Source organism: Rhodnius prolixus, unplaced genomic scaffold (assembly GCF_049639745.1).
Source record: "Rhodnius prolixus isolate KJV_2025 unplaced genomic scaffold, Rpr scaffold_7, whole genome shotgun sequence".
NCBI classification, from domain to species: domain Eukaryota; kingdom Metazoa; phylum Arthropoda; class Insecta; order Hemiptera; family Reduviidae; genus Rhodnius; species Rhodnius prolixus.
In genome coordinates, this window is record NW_027411582.1 from 40,596,370 (window position 1) to 40,614,688 (window position 18,319).

The window sequence follows — 18,319 nt, forward strand, 5'->3', positions numbered from 1 at the left end:
CCGACAGTACCGTTCTCCGAGATAGATTTTCCTCTTCCTCCGGATTTCTCTAAACTTCCCTTTGTAGATCTTAGATGAACAAGTTTTATTTAAATAGCTTGTCTGGAGAAATGTGTGTCGGATGCTTTGAGATTTAATTTAAAATGTTCAAATAAAAAAAAATTGGAGAATAATTGTAGGAGATACTCTTTATTTTCTTACTTATCTTTAAAATATACCAGGTATTATTATCAAAATAACAATATGTAAACATAAGATATTTTTATTTATTATTTTAACTTTGAAGTAATGAAAAGGGGCGTTAAGAAAGGGACTTGATGTCGTCATCAACGTCCTCCGCCCAGTGTGCGCTTGTGTTTACAAGGTAGTTTATAATATTGTTATAAGGTGGGGGCTTGCAGTCTCAGTGTGTGTACACTATCGTAAGTTTTTAAGGACAAAAAGGGAGCCCCGCTCCCCCTCTTTCTACAGTTTACAGACCACCGGTTTATTTTCTACTTGAACTATTTGCTGAGCGCGCCGTTTTCGCCCTACTTGAAGTCCAACCAGTGCCGACCTACAACTTCATGATGAACTTCTTGTCTTAGTTCTCAGTTTTAAGCAACTATTTGTTTTACTCCTCTTTCTGCCTGTTTGGCACATAATTCACCACTTACACCCCCTTGGAATATTTGGAATAATTACTGTAAGTAATAAGTGAATAAGTTTATTTATCTCTTACATTAACGAAATGGCTTACACCTATTCAATAGGTGGTTTCAATGCTTAGTCCCCTTGTTTAAGGAAACGTAGCGATCGGGTGGGTAATTAATTTGTAATATCCCCGGAAATGACATTTGAGGTCCCCGAGTGTTGTTTTGTCGAGAAAATAGTACGAATAAGAACCTCTCTCTCCAAAAAGATAGTTTACATCTATTTTGGGACCTGAAAGTAACTTCGCGACAAAACTCCATCTACCAGAAGTACTTCTTTACCAAGCACTTTTCTAGGATGTGAAGATTTTTAGAAAAAAAAACCTTTTTTGTTATTTTCTTTAAACTATTTGCACATAGCAACTACTTTGGTACATTTTCATTGGTAAATTCCATTCATGGCATTCTGTGTGACTTGAAAGCTTCTGTGTGCCATCTTGTTGCAATTACGCTGCTATAAAGTGGCTGGGTAAAAGTCTGCGTTTGATCGTAAGTGCAAACTTCCTGAAAAACTAATTACAGTTTCGCGCCACTTATCGAAAATCATCCTGTTTTTTTTTTAAATTTGGTACTTTGCAGGACAGGGTATAAACAGTTGGTGAATCCTGTTTCCCGTGTGTTTGCCTGAAATCCTTATAAAATCGTAACAAACTCTGGAATTACTCTAAGGAGGAAATCTCTCTAACTCTTAGCAAGCCAAAATCATTTAGCTGTTAAATGCTTCAGATAAACCTAAAAGTATTGCAATCAGTAAATCACGTTTAAAGAAAACAATTTGTGCTTAAGTTGTAATAATCGTAGAGTAATGAATAATCGATATATTAAAAAAGCTAACTCAACTTGATCGGTAGTAACTAGAAACACACTGGTTACACTTAAACGAATGATTTAAAACATGAACTAACAACGGCAGAGCAACTAAAACAATAGTTTTCGTGGTTAAGTAACTTCAAAACTGGTACATCCGGCGAAAACTAAAATAAAAAATCGGTTCGGTTGCAATACTTATCTTTCCAAAAGAGAATAACATTGTTTAATCCAGACTTCTCGTCATTTCTAAATGTCCACTAATAATTGATTCTCTATTGTAAAATATTTGTTTACTAAACATATTACTGTTGTAGTGGCAGGCGTTATTTTAGCTGACTTTAGTTTTTAAATATCTCACACACACACATACACAAAAAATCACGTGCGTTGCTACACATTCACTTCTACAGATAATTCAGTGAGTTAAACAACACGTCTGCTTATCTGCATACTTATCTGTGACCCAGTGTCGTCAGTCATGCTACTCATTCTGTTGATGATCAAATAAATGGTTATGAAATTCTAGCTCCATTTGTATGTTTTAGTTTTAATACCTGGATTTTTATTGTTTGGGAAATTTCCGTAAGTACTTTTCTTTTTCATTAAATAATTAAACAATGATTCCGATTTCGCATGTAAAATTTTTAGAGCAGTTTAATGGTGCAAATTCAAAATAGTTAAGAAGTAGAAACCTCAATATAGTCTTCTTCAGCTACCGACAACAAAAGAACTGCCTCCAAATTGCAGAAAAGCCGCCATATACAGACATAGTCCGGTGAACTTTTATTCTCCTCACTTGGGATATCGGTTGGACATCTCATACTCAAAATATTATCAGTGGAGAACCGTACAATATACTGCAGGCTAACATATTTCCCTGACGCACCTCGACTTCTTTCCTTGGAATTATAAGAAATAAAAGTAATAGCAGTAGATGTTTGCTATTAATGGAACAAGTTTAAGAAAATCGTTCGAGCAGTACAACCCTTTTACAACTCTAAAAGCGTATTTTGGGGTTTCACGGTAGAACTTAAACTAAATATCTAAGTTCAACTTTCGATTATTTTCCGTTGGTTGAGGTAAGTTGGGTCTATTTTTCCAGGGAGACGCGCACTCTAGTCAATTGGAGAAAACCACGTTTCCCTATTCTCTGAACCCTACTTCCGATGTTTCCTGTTAAACTCGAAATAAAATATTTTAAAGATCATACTTCCTCTAATAAGGAGTGAGAGAGCGACAATAAAAGTCTTTGAATGGTTATTTAATTATAAAGGTTTTTTTTTGCTAATTACTGTTTAAATAAAAACCATCGTCAATGAGAGTGTGGTGTATGATAACAAATTTTGATTGCAAACCTGGCTATGCGTTTGATTTATGCAAATGCCTCTGATTTATTAGAGTCTCCTCCCCTAGATATTATCCTAAAAAAGGAACAAAGGAATACATTCACTAAAACATCTGGGGAATTACCCAGGCTCTTCTGATACTCTCTGGATCATGTACGAGTATGATTAGTAAGTATGCCCATGTTCAACATTACACAAATCGCAGATACATCATATATTCTTATCAGGCGCCACGGTAGCCGAGCGGTTAGAGGCAAGACCTGAAAATCTAATGTGTAGTGTGGTACTGGGTTCGATTCCCGGTCTAGGCCTTGGATTTTATTTAATTGTTAATATGAGGAATTTATAGTAAAGTATGTTTGCTAGTCGTCTCCGTCCACGACACCTAATTGGTAGTGGACGTAAAGCTCGCCTGAAAAGATAGGCATTACTTTACTTTTTCATATATTCTTGTCTACTTTTCATTATTCTAGATTCTCTCGCTTCGCAGCATTCTATTATTCCATATAAATCCACTGGAAAACTAGCTAATGAACAAAAGTTAAGTTAGAACCTTGAGATGAGCAACGAGGGAAAGTTGTGTGAGTGTTCACGCAAGATTTGTGTTTCAGATTTAAAGGATGAAGACACTGAGCGCCATTTGTGCGGAGAAACGAAGAGATAATTCTAACGTTTGGGTCAAATTACCGCAAATCGTTAAATCCAAAATTACAAGTAAGTTAATTATATTTTCTTTGATAAGAACGAACTGCTTTGAAAGAACGGTAGAATCAATGCTGAGTCACTTTAAGTCGTTGAAGAAAACGTTTCGTGAGGCTTTCTTTGGTCCCGTAGTAGGGAGCCTGTTGTTTGTAGCAAGCACAATTGTTGTTATCACCTTGCCCCGGTAATCTGGAGTGCATTTCGAGAATGCTAAGGTTTTGTATGTGTCTGATGATTGAGAATACAGGAACCACCGGACAATCAACCTTTTATGAATGATATGCACAAAATTATTTCTATTTATTTATTTTTTCCAGATAAATTGTCCGACCGAGAAATTCTACTTGCAGAATTGAAATTTTCTCTTTTGTTGAATGAGATGTATTACAACAACGAATTAGCAGAACTACTATCACTTTCTCGAAGATATGTGTTACTGAAGTTTGATGAACTGCCATTGTTCAACCGGCGACATATTGTTATCTTAGTTAAGAGACGTTAGTGTTATACAAGTATTTTTCTTTTTTGATTTTGCCACTTTGCAAATCATTTTACTCCTAGTAACTCAGCGTATCCTCAATTTTCCCCCAAGACGTGTAATTTACAATCTTATACTTGAAAAACTTTCCTCTTTGAACTGATTACTGGATCGACCTCTCTCTTCTTGGAGAGTTCGTGGAACCTAAACGCTCCAAGTTTAAACAAAAATATTAAATTAGCTAGACTCTTTAAAATTGCAATAAAAGAGTGTAACCATCAAATTTCTAACCAACTGTTTTAGTCAAAAAGTATTCAGATGAAATGGTCAGAACAGCCGAAAGAAACTGGATGAATCCGAATGAATCAGTATGCTTTAATCCAGATCTAATATTACCATTGTTGGATAAAACTTGCGGCACCAGTTATGCAATAGCTTGTCTAGCGTTTGTGGATATGTTTGACGAAATGCGGCGCTTAGTAAAAAGAAATGCGTAAGTTTTTTGTCTGCTTTACAACTGTTTTTTTAATTAAAACTTATGAATTATTAAAGTCATGTTAGTCTGCAGTGCTAGACAATATCATGGATTTTGTCCGTCATTGAACATCTGATTTCTGTCTGATTGACTGACTATTTTAAGAGTTTCGTTCACAGTCTGAATCATCAGGTTTGAGTGGAGAATTTTGACACTTCACTTGTTAACTGCGGGCAAGTAGCACCACACTACCTGACGGAAGATTACAGTTTATACATGTTTGAATGTGAGTAACCAGAACGATTTTTGCTAAGTGAAACTTTCCCATACTGGGGAATGGGTTAGCCTAATAATCTAGCGTCCATGTAATCAACCCAACCAAAAGTCCAAATGCTTTTATATCCATAGACATGCACAATAACCTTCCCCGTATTGAGTTAGATACATAGGTTATTCAACTCCTGATCATTCAATCTCTAGACGAAAATCGGAAACTAGTCGGAATGTCAAATAAAATTAAAGGAATGAAAAATGAAAGTGATCAGACCATGTCGAATGAAAGACTGATACATTTTGTAAACCTAGTAATTTATTTATTTGTTTATTTTCGCCACTTTACAGTAAACGAGAAGATCTGTTCACCCAAGTTTACAGCATCCGAATGAACTGTGAAAGAATACTAGCTCCATTCCATCGGTTAGCCTCTTTGCGAGCCACTTTGAGGAGAGTCGTCCATGAAGAGAAGAACAAGGGGAGTTTACAATCAGTACGTCAATCCTTGGACAACATCTCCGTGGTAAGTAAGGAAATAGCTTTCAGAGCTTTCAACAAAGCTAAAAGTACCAACCATTAACAGTCCATCTATTTCGATTTTCTAGATACTAGATCGTTGTTACGAAGTACTGACATCATTACACGGACCTCATTATGTAGCTGACATTGATAATATTTTAGACTTTAGTCTTAAATTGACGTCGTTAAAGTATTATGAAAAGCAAGGCGCTAAAGGTTACAGTTTTGATGAAATGGCTTCAGTAGAAACAGTCAAGAAGGCTCTGTTGCAGAAGAGAAGTGCCACACTCTCTTTGAGTGATCTCCGCAAATCTAGTGTAAGGAATTTTTATCTTACTTTCCTTCCTTTAGTAAGAGGATCTATTGCAGTCCTGCCTAATTACTAAAATTAAATGTCGACCGACAGCACATCCACAAGGTCTATTGGTACGACCAGATCTGTGGTAGACACGCTCTGACCGCAATTTTAAATTTACTGTTTTAAATTTCCTGAAACTTATCATTTGTGCTAAAAATGTGTATTTTTGACTTTATTATTACGTATTCACCCTAGTAATTGAAAACTGTAACGAAAACATGTCGTCACAGCTCCCCTGAACTCCTCTAAAATCGATAAGCCCTAGGCATAGAATCTAAACTAGCGTGTACCCATCAACTAATGCATACTTATGTCCAAGTTCAATTTGAACTCTTTGTCGACAGGCTAGAAACTCGGTAAAACATTCTGAACAATCGCACTTCCGGTCTTCTCAACAATATTACCGTAAACATACTGAAGCAGATCTTGACAACATCCTCCCTGAGAACCCTGTCAATAAAGTTAAAGTGATTTCCTTTGTCTATATTTTTATTTTTGAGGTTTCCTCGATGATGATGATGGCACAATTGAGGGAAGTCTCTCTTACCATTCCCCAAATATATCCTTAAATGAATATTCATTCTTCTATCGGACGAACCGCCTGACAGAATTTTCCTTTATTGCTATTATCATTTTCTCTAAAAAGTTTAAACAATTTTTTTTAAGCTCATGAAATAATTGCATAAGTAGTTCGAAACTTTTATTTGCATGAAAGTTCCTTCCGACCATTTTTATGGTGGTGACGAATTTCTCTTAAGTTCTGATTATTGTACTACAATATTCCTATCCATTACACCGTATTAAGGAGAGTTAAATAAGTAACTAAAGTCAGAGATATTAGAAATGATACGGCAACGGAAATGTGAATTTTTCCTTCCTCCTATTTTTTGTAATGAGTTGCTGTCACTTAAATCCCAGATCCACCCATAGATCTATACGTACTGAGATCTCAATAAGTGTGTCCTGGCGAAAAACAAAATCCTGAATCGTTATTATTATTAAGAAATAGTGGAACCTGTTTCCCAAGGCATCACTCACTAAAGCTTATTGCACAATCACATAAATGGGAGTTAAGAAAAACCATAAACACTTGAACTCATAGATAATAACTTTTATAAACCTAAACCAATAATTACAAAATTCTCGCCATCTTTCATTATTTCCTTCCTTCCTTCTGAAAGGACCCGGGCCTTCTCAACCAGCCTCCTCCATTCCTCCCGATCGTGGGCTCTAGATCGCCATCTTCGCACGCCCATGCTCCTCAGCTCTGCCTCCACATCATCCAGTCACCTCATACGAGGTCTCTCTCGATGACGTCGAACCTCTGGCGTGCCATATAGCATCTTTCTAGACAAGCACTCTGGATCCATCCGCTCCACATGACCCTAACACCTAAGGCGTCCTTGTTTAATGAAGGCTACGAGATCCGGTTCCTGGTGTAGCTCTTTCAACTCTGTATTCGACCTAATCCTCCACCGATCTCGCTCCTTCACTGGCCCATAAATCTTTCTGAGGATCTTCCTCTCCCAGAGAGTAAGGGCCCGCTCGACTTCCCTGGTCAAAACCCACGTCTCACTTACGTAAGTTACTACTGGCCTTATCACTGTTTTGTATACCACTTTCATTATTTAATTATTTCAATAATTTAATTATTTATATTATATCTAATTTATATATTTATTGCAGCATTATCACGGTATGCATGGCTTATCAACTGATTTTGCATCCCGATTATTAAAAGGGTCGTACGATCTGATAGAAATACAGAAACACGGAATTATAAAAAGCAGAGATACTTCACCAATGAAACATCATCAAAGTGATGTCGTTGTCTGCGAAGGTGATCCACATATGGAACATCTTACACTCTTACATAATAGACGTGGAGCTACATCGCCGATGGTTGCCCGCCGAAGCAATACTGTGGTTTCAGATGGTAATTCTAATATGGAACACCTTTCACTCCTAAATCAGAAACGTGGAGCTACTTCGCCGATGGTAGCCCGCCGAAACGATACTGTGGTTTTGGATGGTAATTCTAATATGGAACACCTTTCACTCTTAAATCAGAAACGTGGAGCTACTTCACCGATGGTAGCCCGCCGAAGTGATACTGTGGTTTCGGATGGTAATTCTAATATGGAACACCTTTCACTCTTAAATCAGAAACGTGGAGCTACTTCGCCGATGGTTACCCGCCGAAGCGATAGTGTGGTTTCGGATGGTAATTCTAATATGGAACACCTTTCACTGTTAAATCAGAAACGTGGAGCTGCATCGCCAATGGTTATCCGCCGAAGTGATACAGCACTATCTGAGGGTAACCCACACTTGGAAGAACTTCCTCTTCTAAAAGGGTTACAAGCAATGAAACATGGAGATACTTCGCCGAGGGTTGCACGCCGATGTGATTCTGAATGTAACCCTCACATGGAACACCTTTCGCTCTTAAACCACAAACGTGGAGCTACATCGCCGATGGTTGCCCGCCGAAGTGATACAGCACTTTCTGAGGGTAACCCTCACTTGGAAGAACTTCCTCTTCTAAAAGGATTGCAAGCAAAAAAACGTGGAGATACTTCGCCATTGGTTGCCCGCCGATGTGATTCTGAAGGTAATTCTTTTATGGAACACCTCTCTGTTTTACAAAGGCAACGCGGAGATACTTCGCCGATGATTGCTCGCAGAAGTAATACAGTACAATCTGAGGGAAACTCACATTTGGAACATCTTCCTTTAAAAAAATATCAACGTGATATTTCACCGATGCTTGCACGACGAAGTGATTCTGAAGGCAATCCGCAAATGGAACATCTTACTATTTTACAAAGAATACGGGGTAGTACCTCACCGATGGTTACTCGCCGAAGTGACACTGTTCTCTCTGACGGAAATCCACACTTGGAACAACTTCCTCTTCTGAAAGGACTACAGTCCAAGAAGCGTGGTGATTCTTCGCCCATATTTCTGCGTCGAAGTGATGCAATAATCTCTGCCAGTAATCCACATATTGACCATCTTCCTCCGGTAAGAAACTTTAAAACAAAAATTACATTTTTATCTATTTTTATTCCATTATTATTATTATTTTTATTTTAGTTGTTGCATTTTAAATTTCGTGCCTTTCGTTTCAGGCACCTCTTATATCCAAGAAAGACTTACCTCATCAACCCTATTCTGAAGAACATTTATACGAAGAAATTCCGGACATTAAAGTTAAGAAGAAAGCCCTTCAAGCTGAACAAATTTTGGTTAAAAAATGGAAAGATTCTGTACAAGTCAAACAGTCAGGCCTCTTGAGTAGGTACTTTATTCAAATCTTTGAATAGTAAGAGAAAGAAGTATGATTCTGTCACCAGATTTATTTTCGTTTTTTAATTTCTCTTACCCTTGTTGGAAAAAAATATTGTAGACAGCAGATTTTCTTCTTTGATTTTTAACTATAAGGTTTTGAGTACAGTCTGTAGTAAAATTTGTAGTTTTAGCAAACGGTCTCCGTTATCTGTGCGAGTGAACGTGACACAACATTTCATAAATACAAAATTTTGCAAAGCTCAACCTCTATTTCGTTTGGACCGGACTGGAACTTAGTTGTCAAAAACATGGCATCAGAAGCAGTACTACGAAGAAGGCTGTCCAGCTTTGGGAGCCTGCGGTATAGAGGGATCTACTCCATCATTTCTAATTGCTACACAATACCACAGCAGATGAAAAAAAAAAAAACTGACTAGTCGGAAGACAGGATTGTTAAGAATGAGAGGTATCTCCTGTTACGTCTTGCATCTGCTACAATTAGCATTTGGCAATGTCTGGAGAACAGGGCCCATCCTGATCTCAAATTATAAGTATATAATTCATAAGTACATCTAATACGTTGTGAAGTATTAGATTGCTTGGCTTGGAGAGCACTTCAGGTTACTCCTCTACTCTACTCCTACTAATTAGATTCTCTTTCATTAATAAGAAAGCACCCACTACAATTTGGGGGAAGAGAACTGGTGGCCTGCACTAAGTCCTCTCTAAGCGAAATAGCCAACAGTGTCGCAATTATCTTAAAGCATGGAAGAAATTTTATTGAAAAGAAAGACGAAGTTACAAGAAAACGAGCATGTATGTTGTAAGAATGTGGAATGTGTGTGTTGTTCACGGCTATTTTTTTTAACTTTTATTACTTATTTTTTGTTTCTTTCTTACTTACTTCCGTAATTGTTAGATGACCAGCAGTGCATTCTTGATTAGGAACGAAAAGCGCAGGTTGAAATCCTGCTCGTCATCCTTATTGATGATCGTTTTGTTAATGGTTTTGAACCTCACCATGTTGCAGGCAAGCTGACTGCACGAGAGATTTCATTAAACGAAGCTAAATACAATATAATAACTTCAGAGCATATTTTTCTAAAGTCTTTGAAAACCTTTATGAACGTTTACTACAGTTCGTCGAATCTAAAAGAGTCAATATCTGAAAAAGATTTCCACAGACTATTCGGAAATGTACCCGAAGGTATGTTTTTAGTTTTTTAGTTTTTTTTTTTACCAAAATTTCAATTTATAGATTTAAATTTAAATTTTCAACTGAAATATTTTCTAAATGATTTCCGTGTGTAGTGATTAAATGTTCAGAGAACTTCCTGCAAGACTGCCTGGAGGCGCTGCATGGGGACCCACTCATGAGCAATTTGAGCAATATAGCGCGAACACATGCAGTCACCTGCTTCGACCCTTACATTGCACATTGTCGGCAATATGCATTAGTCAAGAAGTTGCTAGATATTCTATTGTAAGTTTAGTACATCCGCTACAATAATTAAATTCAAAAAGTTAATGTGAACTCTCGCAAGACTCGCGACAGGCATGGAACCTATAAACCTAGAATTTATTCCCAAAAGTTAATATTGTACATATTCACAATAATAAAATGATTATTTGAAGGCAAAGTTACTCCATTACAATAGATATTCAATTAGAATGAAAGTGAAGCCTGAAAAGAAGTATATTGTGCCAGGGTCATGATCTGAGAAACTCTTCGGTGGCTGCATAGAAACTAAACAATGTGGGGGGGTCTCGTTTTGAAAGTGGCTGACTTAACTTTATGCTGCTAATCTCCCAACTCGGAATAAATATATAAACTATTGATATAAATATTTATAAACTTATATATATTGTACAATTGATCGAACTATATACTGCAAACCAACTTCATAAGAGCCCAAACCAAATAAACCCAACTTCACTCTCCCTAAGTACCCATCCCAAATAAAGTTTTATTTCACAGTAACGTTTGTAGATCTACTTTTTTTATAGTGATTACACTAAATGTGGTTCAATTTTGAAATGTTTGTTTCACACATTTTGTGGACGTACATACACTTTTAGAGGTAAGTTTGCCTTTCGCCGCAGATTTAGATTGAGAGAAGGAAGTATGAACATCCAACGCTGTATATAAAATTGTAACCATGATGTCTAGTCAGCTAGTCATTCTCAGAATTTGTCCTCATTCATTGTAAAACACTTAGTCACCTGGCCTGCTAGTCTAGGCTATTGCCTGAATGCTCAGACGCACATCTGTACAGTCCAAGACAGTTATTTAACGATTATTGCCCAACGTCACTGAAACACTTAGTGTTAGTCTAGGCTACTACCTGAATGCTCATCTGAACAGCCCAAAGTGACCTGTTACTCTCCAACGTCTCTGAAACAAATCCATCTGACCCGCTTCTATAAGAGAATGAGTTTCGTTTGATGAAAAGAGGACTTAATGGCGAAATCCCAAAGCAGGTTAGATAGTTAGATCCAGTCAAACAGACTCTTGGTCTTAGAAAGCTATTTGAAGTCGCTCTTGAAAAATTTATCGAATATCTGAGGATGAGTTTTCAAGTAAGGTGTGAGGTAACATTTTGAATCGGCATTCATGTTTGAGAAGAGTTTGCTTTTAACTAGACCATTTGGAAATCTCAATTCCAGATTAGAATTTAGTGCAAAACGAAAGTCTTTAAAACCCATAAACTTCATTTTTATAACCATTTCCAGGAGAGACAATTTAAAATTTAGAAGATTAGTGAGGGAAAAAGAGAAGAAAGAAGAAGTAAGAGGTCGGAAGTTGCAATACTACCTCTTTCTACCTTGTCACCATGTCACTCAGATGTCGCTACTTCTGCACAAAGTGTTGAGCCAAGAAACGCCGGGAACCTGCCAGTATCGAGAAGCCTTGCTCGCGTTAAATGCACTTCAAAAGGTCAGTTTACTTTATTTTTGTTTATTAGGATGCCATTCTAGAGAAAAAAAGTGGCTACTTCGGTGTGGCAGCACACATTGTAACCTAACAATAGGAACAATTATATTATACTGACTGCTCCATTTACTACACTGAGTTTGTCGAGGCAGTTGAAGTGTGCATCCACTGCTTGGATTTTGCAAACACCAGCTCTCCACACATACCATTGTACCAGCCGCCTAAATTCTATGGACAGTAGATAAAGTCAAAAAAGAACTTACAGGTCTCAGTGGATGTTGTTTTCCAGCCGCTTATTTCATCTATTTAAATGATACCTATAAATCCAGATTTATTACTTCATTAACACTTTCAGTTTTTTTTCTTTCTTTCTTTCTTTCTTTAGCTGACCGATGACTGTGGTGAAGCTGTGAGATCTTCAGAGCACAAAAACCAATCGGATGTCGTCTTAAATGAAAGGTAGTTTTTTGTTTTGTTTGATGTTTGAGTAGATCTATAGTTGTTTGTAGATTTTCGATATTTTTTTTTATCGGAAATACGCTATTTAAGGACCACTTCCTTTCTAAGAACTTCACTGCAGTAATAGAAATTCATGTATGGAATCATGCCAAATTTTTATAATGTCTAGTTTGTGACCTTAGACTTCCACAGTTGATCTAATGCCCTTAAACAGTATATGGCAAAAATTCCAGGTTTAAAGAGAACTTATCGATCGAAATTGGTGAATTACAACTAGAGAAAGTCAAGTGAGTAGTTGCCTGTAGTATTGAAGCTCTAAAAATTAAAATTGAATTTTTAAACACCTAAAAGTTTCCAGGTATAACAAAAGCAATGAGAACTCTGAAGATGAAAAAGATGTAAAAGTGGGAAGGCCCTCAGTGAAACTAACTGGACTATTCTCTGTCTGAAGAAGTGACAGCTAGAAATATGAATAAAATTTTTGCAACATCTTCAAGATAAAATCCTTTATTGATTATTGATTAATGTGTTATACTCTGTGATAATTAATTTCCTATTTACCAGCCCATGTCTACGTGTTAACCAACAGAAATGTAGCTATCGTGCCAAATGTTATATGAATATTTTCATTTCTTCTTTTTATTTAAGTCAATTAAATTTTTAATGCTTAAAGTAAAATGTAAAAATAAAATTAATTTCAGTCTTATTTGTTTGATTTTTAAAATTTACTTTGTATGGAAATGTTTTTTTATATTGGTGCCCGGAGCTTTTTCAGTGCAATGCCGGCCTCCGTGTTCTCCAGTTACAGACAAAACTGTCCACTTCCGGACAATGAGGTGTAAGATATTCCTGTAAAGAGAAACTCTAAGAGCCAACAGCTGTATTCAAACCCACGATCAATGTGTGGGAATCCAATTCTCTAACCACTTGACCACTTAGCTAATCTCTTCCCATTTAGTAATACTTTGTGAGAATATTTTCTATTTAGAGTTTTCATCGGTTACATAAATATTGAATTTGGAAGCCCTGATTAGGAAAAAGTATGTTATAAACTTTTTATTTCGAAATTGGTTTCTGTGTTCTTTAATTTTGTAAATGTTGTTTGCAGAATATGCAAGCGTGCCATTTCCTCTAATGCCTAATTACATTAATACTTGGTCTTACCGGTTTATGTTGAGTGTATAATTCTATCAGTTTATAATATTATTTACATAAAATAGGACTCTTTTAGTTTATTGACCGTTGATTGCTGATACCTGGTGGTCTCATGTTAAATTGTTTTGAAGTTTGGGAAGGTGCTGCTTTCTTTCGGCTATTTTTTACACTAACTGCATATACAATAAAGAACTGGTTTAATTTACCATAACTTATTTTAAAAATACAAAGTCGATTCTTTTAAATCGAATGAATTGAGTTCTAACTAGAAACAAAGGTCAGTTTTATTTCCTATTTTCATCTGCAAGATTGTTACTGTTATCTCTTCTAAGGTGTAACAAGTGCTTAGTCAGGCCGATTTCGATGAAGGGTTTTCACAAAAATGGAAATACACGTTTAGAAGTGCTGAATTCTAGAAGTGGGATTGCTAAATTAGCTTAGTCTATGCCTGTCCTAAAACTCAAAATTGGAGAATTCGCACGAGGGAAATACCTAAACGAATATCTATCTATATTACATACACTAGAAGTATTTTTCAGCAGGGTTTTTTTACTTTTTAGACATTTTAAAAAATTGGATCCTACGTTTTTCTTTAAACATCGTGCACTTATAGCTTACATACCTACATACATTTCTAGAATTACTAAAATGATTAAGAGTCATTTTGAATGGAGACTGTTAAGCTTCTCTATAAAGTGCCTTTTATCTGCGGAATACTAAAAATCCGGTAATAAAAGAATACAAAATTTTCTTTAACTCAGCATGGCGTTTTATTTCAAGCGAACTTCACGTTTAACAGCCTGTTTGGAGCCTTGGACTGTTTATTCGCCATTTAACATTTAATAAATTAGTATCTTCGGTAATCAGTCTAAAACTAAAAAAATGAGGAAATGAGCTGAGCTGATGAGGGAAGTATTGCAATAAAGGAAAACAGCACGGCAGTATGGAAGAGAGCGTTAGAACAAACGCAACTCGCGGTATTAGTTAGGGAAAGGCGAATATACTTTGAATTGAGTTGTGGAGAAAGACGAGAAGTGGGAGAATTATGGAAAATTTATTGAATCGTGTTACAATGCTTAGCAACATAGAACTTAAGGACAAAAACCTAGGTAAAAGAAAAAGTGGAGACGTTACAATTCTAACAACAACCTTGTTGTTTTCGTTGAAGTAATCACACGTTCAGAGAGTAAGGAATGGGAAAACTGTATAGTATGTCAGTACATTTTTATGAATGGGCGATATTTTTAGATAAAATGGACAACGTTTTGTTATGTGACACGAGTGTGATGGTAGAGTGCAGATCGATGGTACCCTTTTTTGTATCAATGTGGGTGCAGCGTTTCTGAATTTATTTTAGCAAATAGGTATCAAAAATTTTGCGGTCCGAGCAGTGGCATTGATTATGGAATCGTGCCAAACATTTTCACCGGTTAGTGCAGTAGAATGTTATGGCAGGAAGTTACTGGTGCCATCATTTACCCCATCCCTCGTGGTTAGTCAACAATATTGCATTTGCCTCTCTTAATATAATTTTATTTGTTCATTTGTTTCTTCAGTTCTTTTGAAACCCTGATAGATAACATTGGTTGCACCTCCTGAACTAACATCCTCTCCAATACAACCACACGACTTCCTTTTCTCCGCAAAATTAGACTCATAAACATGGCGGTAGTTTTCCAATATGTTTTTTAATAATAGCGGTGTATATCTTTAGAAAATAATGGTAAATGAGTGATCATGCGTCGCTAATACTTCTATTAGTTATATTTGAAACATAAACGTATTTATGATCCTTATGATGAGTTCACGATGAATTGTTAATTAATGAAATGGGGTTACTTTCCTTTATTGCATGAAAAAGTTCGCATTCTGTAGGAACTGATGTATAAATAAGTTTAAATCTTTTTTAAATGGTAGGATGAATTGAAGACTTCAAAGGAGCACTTAAAATTCCATTGCTAATGGTGGTGGCCAGCTATTGCGGCTCTATACCTGTCTTCTAGCGAGTGCGTTCCTAATTCTTATGGGGCGAAAGTACTTTTTGGAAAAAGTCAGTGCCACAACCTTAATGTCTTTTGGCAAAAATAAGTATTTTAGCTGCTTATATAAAGACAAAAGTAAATAAATAAATAAATCCGATGTAAACCTCTTATTTGGACTCCGATCCAAACACGTAAACGAAATTTTAACCAGACGGCACTACTTCTTCACATTAACATAAGCCCCAGATTTTTCATCTTGTTACGAACATTTCTACGAGCTCCAAATTTGGTCTAACATATTTATCTGTTACATATCTAGAAAACAAAAGAATAAACTAGACAAGAAAATCAGCTTACATCTGCAGAAAGCCATCGGAGATCCTAACAGTTTTCTTACTCCGCTCTTCTCTTTAATGATCAATATTTATATGTTGATAAACAACCAGGTTTAATTTACAGTACAATTTCAATAATGGAAACTGCTCTTCTTGATGGCACATTATCAACATTTATGTCTCAGATTGGAGAGAAACTAAGATGAAAATTGCTTAAGTACCAATGATTCATTTTACTGTTTAAAATTAAATATATATTTATTTAGAAAGTTCACCTATTTTAACACTTTCTCTAGCAATAGTGGGCCAAAAAAAGAAAAAAGGAAAATAATTGTTCCTTAATAGATATTATTTGCTATTTCTACTAATAAGTCAACGAATGCGTTCGCGAGTAAAATGTTTAGATTCAGTGTATCACTAGAAAAACCAATTTAAGCCTCCAGGTGTTCGAATAAGAGGTTTTTAGAAAAAGGTATGCGCTCGTTTGTAAGTGATCTAGCTCGATACTGAAAAGCTACAACAAGCTTGAACTTTATTTGAAAGGCGTAGACACAAAAATTGTATTACGTTTAATTAGTAAAATTCAATTTATTGTCAACTGAAGTTAGTTATTGCAGAAATGTGTAGTTCCTGTTGTTTCTAATGAAGGTTTCTTTCAGACGAGTTCATGTAAATTCTTACCTGCACCTTGTAGACACTTGCAAGTAGTAAATACCTGCGTCTGGTAGATGTCCAGCATTAAATATTTTTCCTCCTAAAAAATTTAGTAAAATTGAAGCAAAAACTTCTCAATTATATTTTTTCTTATATATATAAGTATATGTATACAATATATATACATATATACAATATATATATTTTACTGTTAAATGTATACGTATATACTATATATATATATATATATAGGGTGGAACCGGATAAGTGACGAAATTTTTTTTCTGTTAAACTACATTCAAAATGTAGTACAACGCCGCCTGAACGAGTGTCCTATCTCTATCTGTTAGAAAGTTATGATTTTTTCAGTTTTTTTTAGACTAAACCCGACCTTACGTCATAAACACACTATTTCTCAACTTGTGTCTCACTAATTTCATTTTTCAACTCATTTTCGGATTCAGCATTAAATTTCCTATAATAATAGATCATTTTCGTAGTTATTTAACTTTAATCAGATTCATTTATTACAATAAGAACGTTAATTTTTTAAGGAATTTAGAATTTTCATAAAATTTTCAAAAATTAGCCTCTTCGACAAAATTGGTCTTAGAGGCTGTCAAATTTCTCAAAAACTGCTCCTTTTAATACTCTCTCCAATGGTATAATAATCAGTTTCAATAATAGCTGTTTTCTTTAGTCTATTACTGAGAAAGTGCTGAAAAACACGGTGTTAGCGAAGGAAGCAAAGGGGACTGGATGAAGCGTACTCGCATATCAAAATTATTATTTATTAACAAAATCATTTCTTTAAGCATGTAAAATACACAATTACTTAGTAATTATTGATGTATCATGTTCTCAAAATGCCGACCTCGATTCCTGACGCATAACCGAGCGCGTTTTCGCATTGCTCCCACTGTTGCTGAAAACGTTCACCGAATAATGTGGTGGAACTCCGTCTTGTTGATAAATTAAATTTCTGCTAACGTGAGAAAGATTCAACAACAGTGGGAGCAATGCGAAAACGCGCTCGGTTATGCGTCAAGAATCGAGGTCGGCATTTTGAGAACATGATACTTCAATAATTACTATGTATTTATGTATTTTACTTGCTTAAAGAAATGATTTTGTTAATAAATAATAATTTTGATATGCGAGTACGCTTCATCCAGTCCCCTTTGCTTCCTTCGCTAACACCGTGTTTTTCAGCACTTTCTCAGTAATAGACCAAAGAAAACCGCTATTATTGAAACTGATTATTATACCATTGGAAAGAGTATTGAAAGGAGCAGTTTTTGAGAAATTTGACAGCCTCTAAGACCAATTTTGTCGAAGAGGCTAATTTTTGAAAATTCATGAAAATTCTAAATTCCTAAAAAAATTAACGTTCTTATTGTAATAAATGAATCTGATTAAAGTTAAATAACTACGAAAATGATCTATTATTATAGGAAATTTAATGCTGAATCCGAAAATGAGTTGAAAAATGTAAATAAGTGAGACACAAGTTGAGAAATAGTGTTTTTATGACGTAAGGTCGGGTTTAGTCGAAAAAAACCTGAAAAAATCATAACTTTCTAACAGATAGAGATAGGACACTCGTTCAGGCGGCGTTGTACTACATTTTGAATCTAGTTTAACAGAAAAAAATTTTCGTCACTTATCCGGTTCCACCCTGTATATATATATATATATATATATATATATATATATATATGTATAGTATATATATAGTATATATATAGTATATATATATATATATATATATATATACATTTAATAGTAAAAATTGTTTGTTTTGTGTTGTTCAAATGTTAACTACTTTTCTAGAATGTTTCCTAAATTTAAA

General features: G+C 35.4%; 2 protein-coding genes across 9 annotated transcripts in view; one reads left to right on the forward strand and one right to left on the reverse strand.

Moving 5' to 3' along the window:
* The first annotated feature begins 383 nt into the window (after positions 1 to 383).
* On the forward strand, positions 384 to 13,069 carry LOC141447630 (uncharacterized). 8 transcript variants are annotated; one of them, XM_074115379.1, is made up of 15 exons: positions 384 to 685; positions 2,048 to 2,084; positions 3,460 to 3,562; positions 3,868 to 4,047; positions 4,332 to 4,521; positions 5,125 to 5,299; positions 5,382 to 5,612; positions 7,340 to 8,680; positions 8,788 to 8,953; positions 9,978 to 10,154; positions 10,259 to 10,430; positions 11,681 to 11,885; positions 12,268 to 12,341; positions 12,575 to 12,628; positions 12,700 to 13,069. In XM_074115379.1, the coding sequence occupies exons 3-15, from the start codon at positions 3,469 to 3,471 to the stop codon at positions 12,788 to 12,790; spliced, it is 3,150 nt and encodes a 1,049-aa protein (XP_073971480.1). In that variant the 5' UTR covers positions 384 to 685; positions 2,048 to 2,084; positions 3,460 to 3,468; the 3' UTR covers positions 12,791 to 13,069. The 8 variants fall into 8 exon arrangements, 4 of the variants coding, with proteins under 4 accessions (XP_073971480.1, XP_073971481.1, XP_073971479.1 ...); XR_012454479.1 differs by lacking the exon at positions 2,048 to 2,084 and having other exon boundaries at positions 12,392 to 12,628; positions 12,700 to 12,794; XR_012454480.1 differs by lacking the exon at positions 2,048 to 2,084 and having other exon boundaries at positions 12,392 to 12,628; positions 12,693 to 12,708.
* A 2,556-nt stretch (positions 13,070 to 15,625) lies between these two features.
* The window catches only part of LOC141447633 (octopamine receptor beta-1R-like), a 155,830-nt gene continuing 153,136 nt past the window's right edge, over positions 15,626 to 18,319 (reverse strand). The window contains exon 5 of the mRNA XM_074115383.1: positions 15,626 to 16,567. Within this exon, the coding sequence (XP_073971484.1) occupies positions 16,552 to 16,567 (16 nt within the window). The 3' untranslated portion in view covers positions 15,626 to 16,551. The remainder of the gene's footprint in view (positions 16,568 to 18,319) is intronic.

Excerpts from the sequence above, each read along its gene's own strand:
- LOC141447630 (XM_074115379.1), top strand. The coding sequence starts at position 3,469 with ATGAAGACACTGAGCGCCATTTGTGCGGAGAAACGAAGAGATAATTCT. Across the intron at positions 3,563-3,867 it reads CGTTAAATCCAAAATTACAA|ATAAATTGTCCGACCGAGAA; the intron begins GTAAGTTAATTA and ends TATTTTTTCCAG. Across the intron at positions 4,522-5,124 it reads CGCTTAGTAAAAAGAAATGC|TAAACGAGAAGATCTGTTCA; the intron begins GTAAGTTTTTTG and ends GCCACTTTACAG.